The sequence below is a fragment of the Carcharhinus amblyrhynchos genome, chromosome 2 (assembly GCF_965287045.1).
Source record: "Carcharhinus amblyrhynchos chromosome 2, sCarAmb.v2.hapA, whole genome shotgun sequence".
Taxonomy (NCBI): Eukaryota; Metazoa; Chordata; class Chondrichthyes; order Carcharhiniformes; family Carcharhinidae; genus Carcharhinus; species Carcharhinus amblyrhynchos.
Window position 1 is genome coordinate 124,699,291 of NC_137325.1, and position 22,755 is coordinate 124,722,045.

At 45.0% G+C, this 22,755-nt stretch overlaps 1 protein-coding gene across 1 annotated transcript; it reads left to right on the forward strand.

Moving 5' to 3' along the window:
• The first annotated feature begins 5,552 nt into the window (after positions 1-5,552).
• On the forward strand, positions 5,553-20,881 carry klf6a (Kruppel like factor 6a). The gene is made up of 4 exons (XM_080212467.1): positions 5,553-5,984; positions 8,546-9,125; positions 16,203-16,326; positions 18,427-20,881. The coding sequence occupies exons 1-4, from the start codon at positions 5,883-5,885 to the stop codon at positions 18,476-18,478; spliced, it is 858 nt and encodes a 285-aa protein (XP_080068593.1). The 5' UTR covers positions 5,553-5,882; the 3' UTR covers positions 18,479-20,881.
• Positions 20,882-22,755: the final 1,874 nt, after the last annotated feature.

Below are 22,755 nucleotides of genomic sequence, written 5' to 3' on the forward strand. Positions count from 1 at the left end.
ATGTTCTTAAATGAATCCCCCACCCTATGATCTCCCACTGGGGCCTTCCCCTAGGAATAGGTTAGCACTGCCAAGTTGGCATGATGGCCAGGGGGCATTACCAGGATGCTGCCTGGCCATGTCCCTCTCTCCCAAGTGTTAAACTTATCTTTATAATGCCAGTGAGACCCCTATGACAGGCTCATGTTGAGATGGAGTTGTTATAAATGGCACTGGTGTGATGGCACTCTAGTGCCCACTAAATATCTGGTGAGAGGGATGGTCTGGTGAGAGTGCTCGCTAATGACATGCTAATTTAGCAAAATGGGCTTTCAGTGGTCCCACGGTATGTTTCACAGCACTCCACTGGCGGGGGACTGGTAAGATCAGAACTCGGAAGATCACCACCACGAATCGCACTTCCCAGTCATTGAGCATGTGCCGCTGTTTCCATTGATGGAGGGTATGGGCTCGGAATCATCCCCACTGAATCTACTCCTATCTCTCAACCTTACTTAACAAGACCTGTTTCTGACCTCTGTCCTTGTCCCTTGCTTGGGACTATCTCCTGCGACCTCTTTTGGCCCTCCTCCCTGTGTCTTCTCCTTGGGACAGCTGGTGCTCAAGTCATCTCACCTGCAGCTTCGTGCTGTTTCACTTCTTTTTCCTCTACCCATGTTTGCAGGGCCAGTTCCAAGCAAATAAAACACAAACTGCGTAGGTGCGGCCCTTTCCTGGTCCACACATGTACAAAGAGCTCTAAGCTCTGACTTCTGACTAGCCATTTATCAGTTTCAAATAGACTGTTCACAACGGTGGTGCCCTAATGACTCAGCATTGCAATTCTAAATTAATTCCTTTTCCACTATGAAGATCCACTGCATGACATTGCACATCCCCATCCCTGACTCTGTCCATCAGCTGAAAAAGACCTTCATCCAATGCCTTTGTTATCTCCAGACTAAACTACTCCAATATTTTCCTGGCTGTCCTCCCATCCAACATTTCAGTCAACTCAAAATCCTTCCTATGCCACAACAAGTCCCATGTCACCACTGTAGTGGGTCAGATCTCAAACAATGATGAGACAGAGTACAAGAATGAGATAGAGAATCTGGTGAACTGGTGCAGCAACAATAATCTTTCCTTCAATGTCAACAAAATGAAGCATAAAGGAGAACATGCCCCAGTCTACATCAACAGGGACGAAGTAGAAAGCGTCGAGAGCTTCAAATTTTTAGGTGTCCAGATAGCCAACAACCTAACCTGGTCCCCCCATGCTGACATTATAGTTAAGAAAGCCCACCAATGCCTCTACTTTCTCAGGCGACTAAGGAAATTTGGCATGTCAGCTACGACTCTCACCAACCTTTACAGCATTTTTTCTGTTTGTATCACAACTTGGTATGGCTCCTGTTCTGCCCAAGACCGCAAGAAACTACAAAAGGTCGTGAATGTAGCCCATTCATCACGCAACCATCCTCCCATCCATTGACTCTGTCTACACTTCCCACTGCCTCAGCAAAACAGCCAGCATAACTAAGGATCCCACCTACCCGAACATTCTTTCTTCCACCTTCCTCTGTCAGGAAAAAGATACAAAAGTCTGCAGTCATGTACCAACTGACTCAAGAACAGCTTCTTCCCTGCTGCTTTCAGACTTTTGAATGGACTTATCTTGCAATAAGTTGATCTTTCTCTACACCCTAGCTATGACTGTAACACTACATTCTGCACTCTCTTGTTTTCTTCTTTATGCTCTGTCTATATAGCGTGCAAGAAACAATACTTTTTGCTGTATGTTAATACATGTGACAATAACAAATCAAATCAAAAATCAACCAATATGATGCTTTGACATCTTGTCAGACGATGCCTTACATTTAAAATCTCATCCTAATTTTGCAAATTCAGCATGATCTTTCATAGTTTTTAGTCCCATATTGGGTCAATCCTCTCACTCAGACATAAAGGATCCCGTGATACTGTTTTGAAAAAGAGCAGGGGAATTTATCCTGAGTGGCCTGGCCATTCCCTATTGCTCAATCAATATTTTAAAAAAAGCAGATTATCACATTGCTGTTTGTGGCATGTAGCTGCATAGAAACATTAGCTGTGGCACGTCCAACATTCCTACACTGAGAGGGGGACACCATGGTTGACACAGAACCAGGGATCTGGGTTCAATTCCAATCTTGAGTGACTGCCTGTAAGGAGTTTGCATATTCTCCCCGCGTCTGTGTGTGTTTTGGTTTCCTCCCACATTCCAAAGATATACAGGGTAGGTGGATTGGCCATGCTGAATTGCCCCTTATACCCCGTGATGTGTAGGTTAGATGTATTAGCCATGGTAAATATTTGTGGTTACGTGGATAGGGTGGGGGAAAGAGCCTGAATAAGATGCTTTATCAGAGAGTTAGTGCAGGCTCGATGGGCTGAATAGCCTCTATGATTAAAACCATGCCAACACTGCACAGGTACTTCCCTTACTGTAAAGCATTTTGGGACATCCTGTGTGAAAAGTGCTGCATAAATACAAGGGGTGAGGGAGAGGGATGAGTTTGCTGAGTGCTTGGCCAGATCACAGGTTGGCTGCGCCTGCCATAAAAGATGAGAGAAACAAGTTCAATGACACTGACCAAACAAGCCATTTAGATTTCAACTCTCCCTATATGCATGACAGCACTGAACAGCAGGAATGCAAATATTAAGAAATACATCAAATGACATCATTCCATCCTTAGTGCCTCTTTATTATGCACATTCCATATTTGGATGAGTATTACCATCAATTCCAGCAGAAAATCTTGGAAGTCGGCTCAGACCATCGGCAGTCTGGTGGAATGGGTCCCCCTATGGCCTAGATTTACACTGTCCACATCACAAGTCAACAACAAAGCTAGCCAAAATGCCTTGGCCACTTGTGGAGGAAGTAGAGAAACAGATGCACATTATGTTAGTCACAATAATGAGTTTTGCAACAGAATTTGCTTAATGTTTTGCAGGTTTTCCAAAAGCAAAACTAAAAATAAAAGATCAATTTCATTTCACGAACGCTTCCAAATCACCATCCAATGGATTTATTTCTATTCCTGCACCAAAACTTCACACTTTTGAACACAAGGAAGAAAAAACTAAATCGATCTTTCCTTTTGCTTTGTTTTGTACTGATACAAACAGTGATTACTACACCAGCTGCGTTAAAAAAAAATACTGACCCACAGCCCAGAGAGTTTCATATTAAAGGGCAAGGAACATTTCAACACAGGAACAGGCCCTTTGGCCCACCAAGTCTGTGCCAACACAGATGCCTCTCTAATCTAATATTTTCTTGCCTCTAAGTGGCTCACATCCTTTTATGTCCGGCTTATTCATGTATCTATTCAGATTCCTCTTGAATGTTGTTATAGATCTGCTTCCACCACCTCCTCTGGCAGCGTGTTCCAAGCATTCACCACCCTCTGTGAAAAACTTGCCCCTTACATCTCTTTTAAACTTTCCCCTTCTCACTTTCAACCTATGCCCCCAAGTAATTGACCCTTCAAACCTGGGGAGAAAACTCTGACTATCCACTCAATCCAAACATGTCATAATCTTGTAAACTCTGCCAGGTCCCCCTCATCCACCCTCATCAATGAAAACAATCCAAATTTGTTCAATGTTTTTTCATAGTCCATATCCTCCATCTCTTCCAAACCAGGCAACATCCTGGTAAATCTCTTCTGCACCCTTTTCAATGCATCAACATCCTTCCAGTAGTGTGGCGATCAGAATTGTACTCAATACTCCAAATGCTGTCTAAACAAAGTCCGAAACAGCTGGAACATGATTTTCCAATTCCTATACTCAATGCCGTGACCGATGAAGGCCAGCAAGCCTTATTAACTACCTTGTCCACCTGAGTTGCTGTCTTAAGGGAGCTGTGGACCTGCATGCCTAGGTCCCTCTGTATGCTAATATTTCTAAAGGCTCTAACATTTACTATATACTTTCCTTCTGCAGCAGACCTTCTAAATGGCATCACCTCACATTTGTCTGGGTTAAATTCCATCTGCCATCTTTCGGCCCAGGTCTGCAGCCAATTTATATCCTGGTGTATCCTCTAACAATTCTCCTCACTATCCACTACTCCCCCAATGTTTGTATCACCTGTAAATGGACTAATCAAATCACCTACATTTTCCTTCAAATCATTTATATATTATGAACAACAGGGGCCCGGATTCTTGTGGAATACTTCTTGTCATAGACTTCCAGTTAGAAAAGTACCCTTCCAGCTACTCTTGCCACTCAGGCCCTCTCCCCATATTTACCCTGCTAATCCCTCTGACACTGAGGGGCAATTTAACATGGCCAATTCACCTAACCCACATATCTTTGGACTGTGGGTGTCTTTCGGGTCAAACCAGGTAAACAAACTTAAATTACATTCAGACAAAGAAAAATGGGGCAGCTCCCCAAAAGGAGGGGGAATGGCTCAAACAGAAACAAAAAGTACAAAGGACACTTAAGACACATCAAATCAAAATGTGATTGTCGGGGTCTATAAGGCACCTCAGCCCCTGCGGAAGCAATTGGATGACCCAGAGGAAACCCAGGCGGACACAGGGGGAAAAAGTGTGCAAACTCCACACAGTCACCTGAGGCTGGAATTGAACCCAGGTCCCTGGCACTGTGAGGCAGCAGTGCCACCATGGCACCAACTGTGTAGATTAGATGGATTAGCCTGTGTTAAACTGCCCCTTGGGGGTCTCAAGATGTGTAGGTTAAATGGATTAGTTAGGTAAATATGAGCAGCTTTTATAGGGTGAGGCTTGGGTAAAATGTCCTGCTAGGGAGTCAGCATAGATTCAATGGGCTGAATGGCCTTATTCTGCACTGTCAGGATGCAATGATGATATTAATGCCCGGGGGAAAGTTTTTTTTTAAAACAAGTTATTTAGATTTGTTTTTAACAGCCAGAACAGTGGCCAAAATAAGACAGCCGTACTTAACTTTTGCCCCCTCCCTTCTCAAAAAATGGAGAGATTTTAAGCAGGAGTGGGGAAAAGAATTGACAGTGCTGCAATGCCTGCCTTGTGTCCAGCAGCTTTAGAGCGCTACCACTCTGCCGCGCCTCGCAACTGAGCGCAACAGCGCGGCTGCTCCGCCGGCTCTCGCTTTATATACCCTGCTAAAAATAGCCTGCCCGACTCAGCACCAATCAGGCGCGGGGAGAGGAGGCGGAGGGGAGGGGGAGCGGCTCGGCGGCCCAATCAGAGGCGCCGTGACATCCGGCCTCTTTCCCTCCGGCCGGGGGGGGAGGGGGAGGGGGAGAGCAGCGCCTTCCGATTGGACGCCCATGACATCATGGCGGGGGGACGGGGGGGCGAAGGGCATTGTGACGGAGCGGGACGGAGGGATGGGCGGGGCTTGTGGTGGCGATCACGTGGGGGTCGATGTAGGTAGGAGGCGTGGCCGACTTGGAGGTGGGCGGGGAGAGTGGGATGATTGACAGATGCGTGTCCGGGGAGGGGGCGGGGCTGTCTCTCTCTCTGTCTCTGCTCCGCTGGTCTCTGGCCCTCTCAATAGGGAAGTGAAGCGGCGCTGCGCTGTGTACATGTTATATGAGTGAGCGTGAGAGAAGAGGAGGCTCTCACTTCATCTCTTCCTGCTCATTCTGCCACAGGGCTGCTTGAGTGACGGGCTGCTACCGGGATACCTATCCTTTCTAGAGGTGCAAGACTGTGTGACCTTGTGTGCGTGTGTGTTTTCTGCTGAGATACCTTGGCACAGTAGACAGAGGAAGAAGGAGAAGAGAGGCAGAAACCTTCCGCTTTTTTTTCACCCTCCCCTTCTCTGCTTATTTGAATCATTTTGTGAAAGACATACCAACACAAGCTCCAAGTCAAGAGGCAGACAGCATGGATGTTCTACCCAGATGCAGCATTTTTCAAGAGCTTCAGATTGTGCACGACACTGGCTACTTTTCAGGACTGGCATCACTTGAAGAATACTGGCAGCAGGTGAATATTATGTTTTATTTTGGGGATGGGGGGGAAACAAATGATGGACTTGGCTTTTGTGTGTGAACTGCATCCATGACATAGGTTTGTGATGAGAATTGAAGTGATTTCCAACCTCCCCCTCTCTCTCACTTTAGACACTCGTGTTGTTTTATTGCATGTATCCGAGACGTACCGTTGAAATGGGAAGGGTTGTGGAATTTGGCTGCACTCTTCTTTGCATTGAGAGGAGCACAAACTCCCAAGTCCCTCTGACTGAAATCTGCCAGTTGCAGTGACTGTCAATTTGCCAAGCGTTTAAAAAAAACTTTAGAACTGTGTTGGCCCCATCCCATAAGAGAGTTGTGCGGCTTTTTTTTAAAAAAGCAATTGGTTGGATTATGTATATAAAATCCTAATCAGTCGACTTGCCAGACTTGGTGGTGGCTTCATTCTTACTCGCAAACCTAATTGAAAGGAATGTTGTTGAAGTAGCTTTGCTGTAATGTTTCTCCCAAGATAACACAAATTACCATCAGAATAGCAAGAGATAACCCCCCAGTTCAAACACTCATCGTTGTTTGCCGAGGAACAGGAATGATTTGAACAGCGTTGAAATACACGCAGACGGTTTGTTTAAAGCTCCTGCGTTGTACATTTGCATGTCCCCCCGCCACCCCCCCTCTTCAAAAGAAGCTGAAACATTCAGTATGTGATTGAAATTGATCCAAGTAGTTTCCTTCTGGCATTTAGAAGTGGGCGGAGAGCCAAATCCGTCCTCGCTTGAGCCTTGAGAGGCATTTTTACTACAACAGCCCACAGTTCAGTGCTGTTGCTAATGTGTTTACTGGAAGGTTTGCAGGAGCAGAGAACGTTGGACATGACTTTTTCCAATGTTCAATGGGTCGAAATGCGCTGTCTGAAAAAAAAACCAACAGATTCATGAGATGCCTTTTTAATGTTAGTTTTTTTTAAAAAAAGCAATTCGGCTGCAATAAACTGCAGATACATTGTCAAATTGTGCTCTGTACAATATGAGGATTGTGAAATGAGAACCTAACTGAGGTCACGGTGGCCAAATAAAGCCAGTTCAAATCAATTGGAGGTCCACACTTAGATTACAATCTGCAACCAGCAATTTAAAGTTATTTCTGGACACGAAGAGAGAGGAAAAAAAAACTACTGATTTGAATTAAGCCACGGAAACTGTAAAGTGAGGATATTGTGTGAACGCTTGAATGATGAAAACATTTGAAATCTTCATTAATTAAGAGTGCGTTTGGCGATAGCTCCTATCTATGTTTTTGCTAATGGAAACCAAAATTACACATGCAAACCATCCCTTTATTCATTGTGTTTAGTTGGTCCCCCCCCCGAACTTCCTGTATTGAATCATTTTCATTCCTGTGCGCGGTTGCTAAACGCTGAGCCAAGCAAGTTGTGGTCAAGGCGAATGGGGGGGAGGTGGGAGAGGATATTGTTGCTCACACCATCCTGGCATTGCATTTTTTTTAATAGGAGAGGAACTCCTGTGCAGATGGTAGAAGCATATAGGAAGTATCCACTGGACTGGAATCGTAGTACAGTGACTCACGCAGCACTCCCTCGGCGTTGCTGGCCAAAAATACCAAGGGAGCAAGAGGGGAAAAAAAAATATTTTGCACTCTGCACTATGGGACTTCCCTGGAGCATTCCAGAGTCATTTCCTCTCCTGCATCCTGTTAAGGAGCACTTTCCTACACTTATTTTTTTTCTCTCTCTCCCTTCTAATTGACATGTTAGTCGACATACAATGAAGGTGCAAGAGTTCTGGATTTGACTATTAGGTCGGCGAGACCCAATCCTTGCACTGTGCACCGTTCAAATTCTTTGAAAATAGCTGATAGGTCATGTTTCCACACATACAGGAAGCTGCGGTCCTCTGGTAGCTTCACTAGCAGGCCCGTAGTTTGAATCCAGCACAGCCTGTGAGTCAGCCTTACTAAATATGGCTTGCTTCTGTCAGTTAAGCCAGGCATCAAGAAGCTAGTTCAGACTTTTTCGAATAAAGAACAAGAATGTCTGATCAGCCTCTTTATTTCAGCCTCTTTATTTCAGCCTCTTTATTTCAGGAAAAAAACAGTGAAAAAAATCTTTTTTAAAGACAAGCATAAATTGAAAAAAAAGGGGGATTCTCCTCAATGACAAGTTAGATACTATAAAAAAGGACCTCCCCTTTTGGCGCAATAATTTAAATTGGTGGTTGGAAACCTCAGTTAAGGGAAGGAATTTAAATTGTGTATTGGTGTCACATGGGTTCCCTGGCTTTTCAATGGATGTTATTGCATGTAAATATTTGTAAATGTATCATCTAAATAAATAACATAATTTTCAGAATGCGTTTTATATCTTCAATACTTTCACGCACCTTGGGCATGTTATTATAATAAAGGTGCCACGCAAATATAAGTTGTTGCAATGAATATACACACAGAGCTGGAATTAGAAAAGTCAAAAGGAATTTGTTGAGAGCAGGGACCTGGGGAATGTCCTTCAAGAAATCTTGACCCCCTTTAGTAACCTTCATATATTTTTTCATGCAGACTTGCCTGGAGTTGGAACGGTACCTTCAAAGTGAGCCCTATGTCTCAGCGTCTGAGTTTAGATTTGATGGACAGGATGACCTCTTGAGCAAAATCATTATGGTCTGTGGGGACAAGGATGAGGCTGACAAGAAGAACGCAGGCTTACTGGAAGACGAGACCCAGGAAAGCCAGACCCTGGAGACCAACAGCATGAGCTCTGATGTGAGCAGTGAGTCGCTGGACAGTTCAGAGGAGCTATCGCCTACAGCAAATTATACCTCAAACCCCTTAAGTACTGTCCTGTCAAATTCTGGAAATGTACACTCTCCAGTTCTTTCCACTCCACCATCGTCTCCAGAGCTGACCAAGGAGTCTTCTCCGCAGCTGTGGAGCAACCTGCAAGCAAGTATTCCCGAGCTCAGCACGCCAGTTAAAAGTCGTGGTGGAAATTCTACAAAATCCTTGGAAAAGTCTAGTCTTGTAAACGGAGAAGGATCACCTGATGGGAGGAGAAGGGTTCATCGGTGTGAATTCAATGGATGTAGGAAAGTTTACACCAAAAGTTCACATCTAAAAGCACATCAGCGCACTCACACAGGTTAGTAGATAATTGCGTGATTTATTTATTTATTATTGTCACAAGTAGGTTTACATTCACACTGCAATGAAGTTACTGTGAAAACCTCTTAGTCGCCACACTCCGGCACCTGCTTGGGTACACTGAGGGTGAAATTAACATGGCCAATCCACCTAAGCAGCATGTCTTTTGGACAGCGGAAACTAGATCACCCGTAAGAAATCCATGCAGATACTGGGAGAATCTGCAGACTCTGCACAGTCAGTGACCCAAGCCCGGAATCAAACCTGGCACTGTGAGGCAGCAGTGCTAACCACTGTGCCTAAGGATGCAGAAGAATGAACGACTGATGTAGCTTTTCCAATTTTAAATTTGCCTTTTCACTTCTTAATTTAATGCATGAAAGTTGTGGACTGCATTGAGATTATGTACATTTGTATGGCCTAATGCACAAGATGATCACAATGTTGTAGAGCATGTCCTGTGTATGAATTATGTGGAATGAGCAGGGAGTTGAGACTAATTAATTACCTCTTTCAAAAAGCAGAGCGATAACACATCAAATAGTCCCCTTCTGTGCTGTACGATTCTGCTATTCTATGATTCAAAAAATAATGCTTTACAATGTCAAGGTGAATGAGTGCTTCAGCTGAGTAGCAATTTTTTTTTGGTTAGAGGGAGTAATTATTATTTTGTGTTGAAGGATTTCATCCATTGGGCGGTTTTGCTGAAAACAGTAAATGAAATCTCAGTCGTCGGATGCTGCCCAGTTCAGAGCAATATATATACCACCTCCTAAAGTGGATCAAATGTTGTTTTGTCTGTGCATTTAAATAGTTCAGTAGGCGTATTGTTGAAGCGTTGGGCCATCACCTCAAGGACCCACGTCTGAATTCCAGCCTCCGTTGACATTCAGACTTGGCAATCTTCTGTCTAGGAAGAATGTTGTGCAGTGTGTGTGTGTGTGTGTGTGTGTGAGAGAGCCCTCTCTTCCGTCGCAGAGTCTCTCATTTGGTTGGTGGCTAAGGCCACACCTCCTCCTAGCCATTCATCGACAGGGCAAACGATTTGATATTCCCCGGATCTGCTCACAATCAGCGATCCCATTGTATCTGAGACTTGTGTTACAAAAGCACCGTTGGCTGGCGGCAGCAGCACCGCATGCAATGAAAGAGTAGATTGTTAGTGCCTTGCCAAATTCTTTGCCACAGAAATGGAACACCTTAGACTGTGAGCTGAGAGAAAACTGTCGGTCACCTGCCTCCCTGCAGGATGAGAAAGCGTGGCGGCATGGGATCAGAGAAGGGGAGGGGAATATGGATAAGCATCTGAAACATATTTGCCACGCCGCCAAATAGCATGTCAGTGCTCAGCTTCAACCCAACATTCAGGCCAATTTCCTAAGCGTTGCTGACAGCATGTGTTGCAAATCAACCGAGTGTAATTTTTTAAACATTTGCTGATGAAGCAATCACTTTACTGTCAAATCTACAAATCTATTACTGATCTGATTTGGTAATCCATACTCCCAGAAGCTCCCTGTCATTAGTAGGTAGACTAGACCATCCACCTAATACAGAACTGACCCATTAAAACATAAGTAAATTGACTGCAAAAGTCTACCTTTCAGTTAGATAGGAATTCAATTTTTGGGGAATAAGTTGAGTGGTATGAATAAAGCTTGAATCAATTTGTGTTGTCAGTTTCAGCCATGATAAATCTATTGCTTCTTTAATATTTTCCCTCATGTACATGAACAAGCAGACCATGATTCTGCTGCTCTCCTAAATGATCCAGATTAGTGATGCACATTCTTAAGATTTCGTGGAATCATTGAATCCCTACAGTGCAAAAGGAGGCCGTTCGGCCCATCAAGTCTGCATTGCCTCTCTGAAAGAGCATCCCAGGACCTATTCCCGTAACCCCAGAAATTTACCCGACTAATGTGCACATCTCTGGACATTAAGGGTCAATTTAGCACAGCCAATCCATGTGACCTACACATCTTTGGACTGTGGGAGGAAACCGGAGCACCCAGAGGAAACCCATGCATACACGGGGAGAACGTGAAAACTCCACACAGACCCAAGGCTGGAATTGAACCCGAGTCCTTGTGCTGTGAAGCAGCAGTGCTAACCACTGTGCCATCCCCTCTTTTGGCAAGCAGAAATCCAAATTTGCCTCTGTTCATTTTTGGTTTGTTTCATACTCCTATAGTCAAGTATATTACATCCTTTCTCAAGCTCTGCCCCTTATCCAATGTCAGAATGGGCAGAATTTTTAAGGCTGATTTAAGAGCATGAATTGTAACTTTTGCCCACCCACCCACCCACTCAAGTGGCCATTATTCCAGTAGGCACAGGAATGGGGGCTTTACTTAAAAAATAAAATATTAGTCACGTCATAAATATAAGAACGAATCAGGCAGATGTAATTGCCTGAAAACATGCGCTTAGCCTTTGAAGTTAATGTTATCCTAAACTTAGACCATCCACATGGTTGAATGCAATAATATTGAATGGGCGGCGAGGTGGCACAGTGGTTAGCACTGCTGCCTCACAGCGCCAGGGACCTGGGTTCGAATCCCAGCTTGGGTCACTGTCTGTGTGGAGTTTGCACATTTTCCCGTGTCTGCATGAGTTTCCTCCCGCAGTCTAAAGATGTACAGTTTAGGTGGATTGGCCATGCTAAATTGCCTCTTGGTGTCAGGGGGACTGGCTAGGGTAAATGCCAGGGGTTATGGGGATAGGGCCTGGGTGGGACTGTGGTCGGTGCAGACTTGATGGGCCGAATGGCCTCCTCCTGCACAGTAGGATTCTATGGATAATGTCCAAAGCTTTGAAATGTGTGAAAGAGCTGCGTTCTAGTTTGTGGTCTCTGTCCAGAAGTGGACTAAGAAGTCTGAGCAGTTGTAAATATTGTGACAGATCTTGAATGCTACAATCCAGTTCCTGAGGAAGCATGGTGGTAGGAAGTTTGAGATGATGATTGTTTAAGATTGCGATGCCAAGCCAATTACAGTATTACAGCACGCAGTCCCAATGGCTCGAGGCTGATTGCCCTCTCCCCCTGCCCCGGAACATAATTCCTTTCCTTGTAAGTAGGTTTAATTAATGTTTCATTCTTAATACATAATGCAGTTGTCAAGCTTTTGTAACAATGTTATTGCCTAGCTTATTAAATAAAATACAGAACATCTGATTGCATCTGTGTGGCTGCCTTGCAGTCTCATTGTGCCATTGGAGAACTGCCCCCTGTTTAGCATTCTGAGAAAGCAGGGCTGTCAGTGGTTTTGTTGCTGCCAATGGTTTCCTATGTTCTAGCAATCATAACCCGGGCTTGCTCATTAACATTCTGTGAATAGCGTGTGCATCAGGCCTTAAATATGAATAGTATTTGAATGCGGCTCCTTGTTCAGACACTCGTGAAGAAAAAGGTGAAATATTTTGTCAAGCAGTTGTTTCTGTGAATTATTGAATATCATTTTAAAAACCTGTATTCAAGCAGATTATTTGCATGACAAAGGTCAGAATCAGTAAAAACCTATTGACACCCTTTCACTTCTTGCTCTCTCCCTCTTTCACTCCGTCTCTCCCTCTCTCGCTCCGTCCCTCCCTCTCTCGCTCCGTCCCTCCCTCTCTCGCTCCGTCCCTCCCTCTCTCGCTCCGTCTCTCCCTCTCTCGCTCCGTCTCTCCCTCTCTCGCTCCGTCCCTCCCTCTCTCGCTCCGTCCCTCCCTCTCTCGCCAGTGCACTCTGCCCCAGTCGGCCCTCATGTTCTGTTGCTTGGTAGAGTGCTGGAGCGCGCGCTATCAAGTGTGCACTCTGTTGGCTACCTCGCGTGTGCCCCGTCGTGCTCTCCCGCGCCCACCCCACCGCGCCCACCCGTCGCGCCCTCTCCCGCGCGCGCCCCGTCGCGCCCTCTCCCGCGCGCGCCCCGTCGCGCCCTCTCCCGCGCGCGCCCCGTCGCGCCCTCTCCCGCGCGCGCCCCGTCGCGCCCTCTCCCGCGCGCGCCCCGTCGCGCCCTCTCCCGCGCGCGCCCCGTCGCGCCCTCTCCCGCGCGCGCCCCGTCGCGCCCTCTCCCGCGCGCGCCCCGTCGCGCCCTCTCCCGCGCGCGCCCCGTCGCGCCCTCTCCCGCGCGCGCCCCGTCGCGCCCGCGCTCTGTCTTTCTCTGGCATGTGCTCCATCTCTCTCTCTCGCACTCTGTCTCTGTCTCTGTCTTTCGCTCGCATGCATGCTCTATCTCGCACGCGCACGCTTCATCTCTCTCACACACGCATGCATGCGGTCTGTCTCTCCCACGTGTGCGTACTCTCCATCTCTCTCACGTGCGCACGCTCCATCTCTCGTGCATGCGCGCTCTGTCTTTCTCGCGTGCACTCCGTATCTCTGTCGCATGCACACGTGCTCTGTCTCTCTCGTGCACGTGCTCTGTCTCTCTCGTGCACGTGCTCTGCCTCTCTCTCATATGTGCGTGCTCTGTCTCTCTCGCTTTCTGTCTGTCTGTCTCTCTCTATCACGTGCTCTGTCTCTCTCTCACACGCGCGCTCCGTCTCTCGCCCTCTCGCATGCGCTCCGTCTCTCCCTCTCTCCCTCTCGCGCGCGCTCTGTCTCTCTCTCTCTCCCTCTCGCGCGCGCTCTATCTCTCTCTCTCGCGCGCGCTCTGTCTGTCTCTCTCTCTCTCGCGCGCGCTCCGTCTCTCTCGCTATCTCCCCTGCGCTCACGCTCCGTCTCCCTCTCGCGCGCATGTTCTGTCTTTCTCTTGAGCGCGCTCCATCTCTCTCTCACATACACTCTGTCTCTCTCTCTTTCTGTCACACATGCTCTCGCTCTCTTGCGTGCGCTCCATCTCTCTCTCGTGCGCACGCTCCGTCTCTCTGTCCCTCTCTCACGCAAATTTCACACAGACACTGACCCGAGGCTGGAATTGAACCCAAGTGTCTTGCACTGTGGGGCAGCAGCACTAACCACCGTGCACTCTCCTCCCACTCACCATTCCTCTCATCCTCCGTCCCTCTCTCCCCCCTCACATTTGCCTCTCTCCCTTCCTCTCTCCCTCCTGCCATCTCACACCCTCTCCTGCCATCTCTCGCCCTCCTCTCTCCATCCCAACCGTCTCTCACTGTCTCTCTCCTTTCCTCTCCCTCTCTCTCTCACTGTCTCTCTCCCTTTCTTCCTCTCTCCCTTTCTTCCTCTCTCCCTTTCTTCCTCTCTCCCTTTCTTCCTCTCTCCCTCCCTCTATCGCTTCCTCTCCCTCCCTCCCTCCGTCTCTCCCTCATGCTATCTCCTGATTACAGCTCTCCCACAGTCAAGATCCCTCCCCCCAGTTTCTCAGTCTATAGCTTGAAAAGAGAAAAGATAGTGGAAACAAGTCATTTTATTGCCGAGTGATTCCTGGAAAGCATCTTAGACACTGAGTACTTATTGTGATTTGATTTATTAATTCATATAAAGGGATAAAATAAAAAGTATCGTTTTTTGCGCACCATACAGATAGAAACATATTGTTCATGGAGTATATAGGGGAGAAGGAAAGGAGAGAGTGCAGAAGGTAGTGTTACAGTCATAGCTAGGGTGTAGAGAAAAATCAACTTATACATGTAGTCCATTCAAAAGTCTGGCAGCAAGGAAGAAGCTGTTCTTTAGTCAGTTGGTACATTTTCTCAGATGTTGTAACTATTTCCCGACAGAATAAGATGGTAAAGAGCATGTCCGGGATGCATGGGGTTCTTGATCCAACCCACTACGGTGGTGTCATCAGCAAACTTGAATATCAAGTTGGAGGGGAGTTTGGACACACAGTCATAAGTGTATAAGGAGTATAGTAAGGGGCTTTTCCAAGGCAGCGCAAAATGTAGACAGAGTCGATGGGTGGGAGGCTGGTTTGCGTGTTGGACTGGGCTTTGTTCACAACCCTTTGTAGTTGCTTGTGGTTTTGGGCAGAGCAAGAGCCATAATCAAGCTGTGATACAACCACAAAGAATGCTATCTATGGTGCATCTGTAAAAGTTGGTGAGAGTCGTAGCGGACATGCTGAACTTCCTCAGACTCCTTAAAAAAGTAGAGGTGATGGTGGGCTTTCTTAACTAGAGTGTCAGCATGGAGGGACCAGGACAGATTGTTGGTGATCTTGAAGCTCCCTACTTTGTCCTCATTCATGTAGACAGGGGCATGTTCTCCATTACGCTTCCTGAGGTTGATGAGTATCTCCTTCTTCATTTTACTAAGATTGAGGGAGAGTTTATTGTTGTTGCACTATTTCATCAGATTCTCTCTCTCCCGTCTCATCATTGTTTGAGATCCAACCCACTACGTTGGTGTCATCAGCAAACTTGAAAATCGATTTGGAGGGGAATTTGGCCACACAGTCATTAGTGTACAAGGAGTCGAGTAAGAGACTGAGAAGACAGCCTTGTGGGGCACCGTTACTAGGGATGATCAAGGAGGAGGTATTGTTGTCTATCCTTGCACTCTGTGGGTTAGAAAGTTCAGGATTCAGTCACAGAGGGAGGAGCAGAGCCCCAGGTCATGGAGTTTGGAGATGAGTTTCTTCGGAAAAATGGCGTTGAAGGCTGAGCTGTAGTCGATAAATAGGAGTCTGACTTAGGTGTCCTTGTTATCCAGGTGTTCCAGGGTTAACATGATGTGGAGATGCGGCTGTTGGACTGGGGTGGGTACAGTAAGGAGTCTCACAATACCAGGTTAAAGTGGACTCACCTGATGAAGGAGCAGTGCTCCGAAAGCTCATGATTTCAAATAAACCTGTTGGATTTAACCTGGCATTGTGAGCCATCTTACTGTTCCAGGGTTGAACGTGGGGTGAGGGAGATGGACGATAGGCGAAAGTGAAGTAAAATTTTAAAACGTATGGGACTTCAGCTGATGGTATTTTAGAGTTAGCATCTCCTGTGCTTCGTCAAGGTACCACATTAATCAGATAGGTGTAATTAAAACCGGGTAGGTATGTATCAATTTGAGGGCTGGAAATCTGTTTTGATCAGACTTATTTTGTTTGATGTTGTAAGTGCCGCAGTTTCTCACTGTGGCGGATGCGAGTTTTATTCTGCAGCTCATAAGGTGCCTTTATTTTCTCTTCCACAGGGGAAAAACCTTACAGGTGCTCATGGGAAGGCTGCGAATGGCGGTTTGCACGGAGCGATGAGCTGACCAGGCATTTCAGGAAACACACTGGGGCAAAACCCTTTAAATGCTCTCATTGTGACAGGTAAGTTGCTGGGACTTTCCATCCCCCTTTGTTAATTTTACTGCATTTCTGAGCTGCACGGTGATTCATCAGGCCCTTTTCTCAGTACCTCAGGAAATCTCCTGATACGGAGACTGGGAGAGGAAGGTGACACTGAACAAGGGGTCCTAAAGAAGTGTGGGGCTGGCAGGCCAGGAGGGGAGGGGTGGAAGCATAAAATAGAAAATATGAAAGAACTTGGAACCAAATTGCTAGTTTTCTTGCCAATCAACACATTTTAAAAAAACTGACACAAGTGCACAGAAGAACCATTGTACGACACGCATTCTCTCAAGCAAAGCCCTTTCTCCTTCACTCACAACCTCTTCTCAGCACCCTTACAGATTACAGATTGCAAATGTCTGAGGTAACATTGTTGCAGCAATTTCAGCCACATTGTAAATCGTGCTGCTATGCCTAAGTGTAAGGGGCAGCATGGTGGCACAGTGGTTAGCACTGCTGCCCCATAGCACCAGGGACCTGGGTACAATTCCCGGCTGGGGGCACTGTCTGTGTGGAGTCTGCACATTCTCCCCATGTCTGTCTGGGTTTCCTCCGGGCGCTCCGGTTTCCTCCCGTAGTCCAAAGATGTGTGAGTTAGGTTGATTGGCATGCTAAATTGCCCCTTAGGCGTAGGCTTGGAGGGCCGAAGGGTGTGTTTCCTGTGCTGTATTGTTCTTTGTTCTTTAGTGTCCAGGGATGCTTAAGTCAGAGAGATTAGTGTGGTAAATACGTGGGGTTACGGAGATAGGGTTTGGATGGGATTGTTGTCAATGCAGACTCGATGGGCCAAATGGCCTCCTTCTGCACTATGATTCTAAGTAACAATACTGGATATGGCAGGCAGGTATTTTTAAATGACAAAATAATTTCCCACCAGCAAATACTGTTCATTATTTAAAACCAATTAGAAATCATGATATGAGTGAATCTAAGCCAAGTGGTTCATATGTTTGTCTTTTCAATACTCTTGTGACCAGAGCATTCTTTGCTGACTTGCTTTGACCTCATCCATTGTTATGCTAAAAGGATTGTGGGTAAATTATGTCCCCAGGCATCATAATCCTTGACTGTATTTACCCATAATTCCTTAAAAGGAAAAGCATGTCCTGGCAACTCTGTCAGCCAATAGCTGTGAGTTTGGAGTCATCTAATTACTAAATCAGGAAGGACAGAATACCGCAGTGATGAATGGAGAGAAATGTGAGACAGGTGGATGATTTAATACTCTGCAGACAGTTCTTCATTTATTCTTTAACCAAGCAGCATTGAATGGTTTGGATTAGCATTAAATGCAGTAAGCAATATGTCTCCACTACTTTCTTCCCCTGCCCAGCGAGTATCTTTCAGCTGGGATGACGCTTGTTGTTGAGGCCACAGCCTCCTACTTGACCGAGGGAGAGCTTAAAATGCAGCATCTGTCTGTCTTATCTGTTGCCACTGAGGCCAGTTTCTGGCACGTCACGTGGTGAGACTTGGTTGACCTGAGTGACAAGCTGTCTGAGATTGAAACCTGCAACCTTAGGCAGCATGGTGACACAGTGGTTAGCACTGCTATCTCACAGCACCAGGGACCTGGCTTCAATTCTGGGCTTGAGTCTGCATGATCTCCTCTGGTTAGGTGCATTGGCCACACTAAATCCTCCCTCAGTGTACCCGATCAGGCACCAGAGTGTGGCGATTAGGGGATCTTCACAGTAACTTCATTGCACTGTTAATGTAATCCTACTTGCGACACTGCATACTCCTTTTCAAACGGAACTGGTTTAAGCGATTGGGACCTCAAAAAGCTAGTAGGTGTTGATTCCGAACCAGTGTAAAATTTAGTATGGGGGCTATAAATTGTGTACCAGTTAAATCCATGGATAGACCTATCACATGAAGCTGATCTTTGTCTACACATTACTATAACTGTAACGCTACATTCTGCATCCCTAACCTTTCCTTCTACCCTATGTACTCTATGAAAGGATGCTTTGTCCAAATCACATGCAAAAAACCATATTTTTCACTGTATCCCAGTAGATGTGACAATAATAAATCAAATCAAATGGTGTTTACCCAATGTAATTCCTTTTTCAGGTGTTTCTCCAGGTCTGACCACTTGGCCCTTCACATGAAGAGACACATCTGAAAGTGTCCAGAATAAAAGTCGGTTGGCGATTCAGATTCACAATTGAACTGCCAGACGAGGAGGAACGTATGCTCCAGCCAAAGCATGCCATTTTGCACCCTACCCAGTAGCCTCCAGGGCCTTTTTGTCAGGGTGTTCTCAGAGACTGTCAAGTGTGAGTCGCAGCATAGCAACTATGGTACATGGTGTGTTGGGTCATTTCCTGATGCACATGCTGGTGTACCTGACTGTATGAGTGGCTGCCAAGCCCCCTCCCTGCTGTGAGCATGTGTACTGAGAGCATTGTTGACTGGGTTGACTGTATGATGAGGAAAACCAATGATTTTTTTCTTGTGGTGAGGTAAGATTGCGTTTAAAAAATGGGCTGGATGAGTGTGTGTGAGCGCGAACGAAAGAGAAAATAAGAGAGAGGGACGTACCTGGAGATGGGATAACCGCCAAATGTCTTCGATGTTCCATGCCTTAAGGAAGGCGCTGAACCTGGACAGAAGACTGACCCCTTTCCCATGCGAGAGGAGCTTTTGGTGTCTGGTGCAGCTGATAAATGTGCAATGTGTCGAGTAGCCTTGTTCACTTGCTACAAAAAAAGCTAATTTGTAATCCATTGTATAAGCTGTGTATTAAGGATATAACACAACTATAACTTTCATAATAAATAGGAAAGGTGTTGCATGATTCTGGGGATTGTACACTTTTCATTCTTTGTAATTGGGGACTGCAATTTGATTCCAATTATGTGCAGTTAAAAAAAAATCTAGTTGGGCAAATGTTACATAACGTAAAGGAAGCCTGGACTTTTTTTGGTTGGATACCACTATAGCTTAGCAACTGATTTACTTAAGCAGCTAATTTTGGTCTTTTTATTTATGCCTAAGGACTAATTTCTGGTTTCTAAATGTAAATGCACTGTTGACATGAAATAATGGTGCCTTATGAAAGTGACCTTGCTACACCACTTGCTGTAGCAATCTCATGTGGGTCACCAGACAGGGGTATGGGTGACTTGGGCTCCATTAAGGCTCCCTATCACATGATCTTGTACTCTATGCCTCTTTCTGTCTTTGAAACAATAAAAAAAAAGCTTTTCTTGAAATCTTCTCGAGTACTAAATGCCAATTTTTGTCTACCCAAGTATTAAATATTAGTTATTTTATTTTTTTATTTTGACTGAATATAATGTATTAAAATGATCTATTAAAGGTGTTTTTTTTATATTATGAAAAAATATATTAACGTGCTGTTAACGGTAACACATTCCTAGTACTCAAAGGATTAAAAATGACCATGACAAATTACTCGGCTGTAAAGCACTGTTAATTCGGAAAAAGCATTTTTGCTTATAACCCTAATGCAGTAAAACGGAAGATTTATAATGGTTAACAGTGACATTAGAGAGACTCTAGGACAGGAGGAATCAGATAAAGTGGCTCGATGGGGCCTTTGCTAGCACTAATTTCCTTTCGTAGCCTGCTGATTCGGCACAATAGATATTGAGCTGTCTAGAGTACAATATCTTAATTTGACCCATCAATGGATGGGCCCGAGAAGCATTTTCTAGCAGACTAGTGAAAACGCGATGGTCAGGGATTGCGAAAACGGTTGGAAAGCCAGCTATATTTCACAGTCCCAAAAGGCTGACGGGAGTCGCTTACTGAAATTTAATCAACTGGGTATTTTTTTTTTGAAAGCGCACAAAATAAAAACAAAAATCCTTGAACATCAGGAACTGTTGCTGATTAAGTTGTCAGACACCCCTTCTCCCACCCCTGCCCCTTCCCCAATGCGGGCTGGGTTAGTTAGTGGTGGAGAGGAATGCAGTTGGATGGTACAATGTTTACACAAAACGCATGGTTTTGAGGGCAAAGACATACACACCTTCCCTTCTATGCATTTTTTTATTTGCCAAAACCATAAGAGGCAGCTGCTTTTTTTTTTCCTGAAGACAATTTATGGCATTTTGTAAACTCTGCACGTGTATGCTATGCTCTACCTAGCCGTAACAAGCCACTAAGTAAAGATACCAGTAACAGAAAGTTTAAAAACTTGAATCAGCTTGTGCTTTTTAATGCAATATATGAAAAAAAAGGTTGAATTCACTGGAAGAAAAGGTTAGGCCATGTACTATTTTTCTATTACCTTACCAATGAGCAGTACACGTACTGTTCTGTGGATAATGGAGCCTTAATGAAACCGTATGACCTTTGGCTTGCAATTAAAATTGTTCTTATTATTGATGTTTCACATTTCTTTTTAAAAGCCCTGTTTATCTCCAAACCTCTTTGTAAAATTTTGTTATTTGAAATCTTTTTACAAGGTTTTATTTGAAATCGTTTTTTGCAAGATTGTTATATTTCTGTATGAATGTATTTTTTATTGTAAAACAATGGAAAATTCTTATCAGAACCTGTCTCTTTTGTTTCATTTCTCCCCAGTCTCCTTGAAATTATTCAAGTGCCTTAAGCTTTTTTTCTTTTCCATATTTATTTTCACATGAGTCCTTTATTTGTGACCGACGCCATGTCTGTTTACAAATTTTTATTCATTCGTGAGACCTGCGTGTCGCTGGCTGGCCAGCATATATTGCCCATCCCTCGGTTGCCCCTTGTTCAGTGGGCTGTTGAGAGTTAACCACATTGCTGTGGCCCTGGAGTCACATATAGGCCAGATCAGGTAAGGACAGCAGATTTCCTTCCCTAAATGGACATTAGTGAACCAGTTGGGTTTTTCTGACAATTGGCAGTGGTTTTATGGTCATCAGTAAATTCTTAATTCCAGATATTTTTTATTGAATTCAAATTCCACCAGCTGCCTTGGTGGTATTCGAACCCGGGTCTCCAGAAGATTAGCTGAGTTTCGGCACTGATGGTCTAGCGATAATACCACTAGGCTATCGCCTTCCCAAGTGTTTGCTGCATGATAATGCGAAGAAGAGAAGGCCACGCTTCCAATTAATGTCTAACTTGTAGAACACTGGTGGAATGCTACAGCAATCAGCACAATGGAGCACTGGGATGTGGACATTCACATAGTGAATGCCTGATTTCCACCATGTTACCATAGCTATTACTAGTTCCCCCTAGTGAAGGTTAGGAACTGATTTTAACAGGGAATGGAAAAACAAGTATCGAGCATTTTTTAAAAATTCTGTTTTACCGTGGCTGCTTCACTGGTTGAATGGAAGCTGGGCTAGGCTCCTGACTTCCGTTTCTGGAGAACAAGAACAGGGGTGTGAGCAACTCTGATGTTGCCACCCTAAGTCACCTGCTGCAGCAGGCCGCGAGTTGCAATGCGTGGAATAGTAAACCTGCTGAGGGCGACAGTAGCTGGATTCTAAATGGCTCACGAGCCAGAAGACGCACATCACCGCTTTACGCTGATGCATTTGAATCTGTGAATTCCACCATCATGTAAGGAATTCACTTAATGAAAAAGCAGATCTAGCCAGGATGAATCACCACTTTTTGGAGCCTAATTGTACATGATGTTTTAATGCTGGCAAGAGTTTCCATTCACCAGTGCAACACTATCTGTAGTAATCAGTCAGGACGCATTTGGCGATAATTTCCAGTGCTTATTGCACAGATATTTTAGCCATGTCAGCAAGTTGGTATCAAGGGCCTGTGTAATGCGATTGTGATAGATTTGCGAAATAAAATGGAATAAAAGATGGACAAGGAAAATCCATGGGATAATGCTGAAACCAGTAAGTCAAGTTTTGAACCCTCTCCCTAACGATTTATAAATTTCCTGTTCTTATACAATAAAACCTACAGCGGAAAAGTGATTGCCTCCCAGAAATTATGACTTTTTTTCCTGTTCCTAAAAAAATCTGAAAATTTAGCAAAAGAGGAGGAAATGTGTGGAGAAACTTTTAAAAAAAGGGATTGTATTCAGAAAAGATTAAAGGAAAATCTAATGGAAAGGTTTAAAATTATATCAAGGCTTGAGAGATGAAATGGTGAAAAGATATTTCCAATGCTCAGCAGCAAGGGGGCAGAAACTGGAAGGTTGGTATTAGAAGCATAAAAGGCAAATGGCTGTTAATCACAATATGCATGAAAGAATAGCAAAGGCAGATTCAACTGCAACTTTAAAAAGAGAATTGGATATACACTTGAAGAGTAGGGCTAATTGCAGAGTGCCTACAAAGAGCTTTAAAAGTATTTGGATGAGCACTTGAAATATAATATTCAAGATGGGACAAGTGCAGGAAAATGGGATTAGCGTAGTAGATATTCTCGTTGCAGACTCAATGGGCCGAAGGGCCTTTTCTGCAC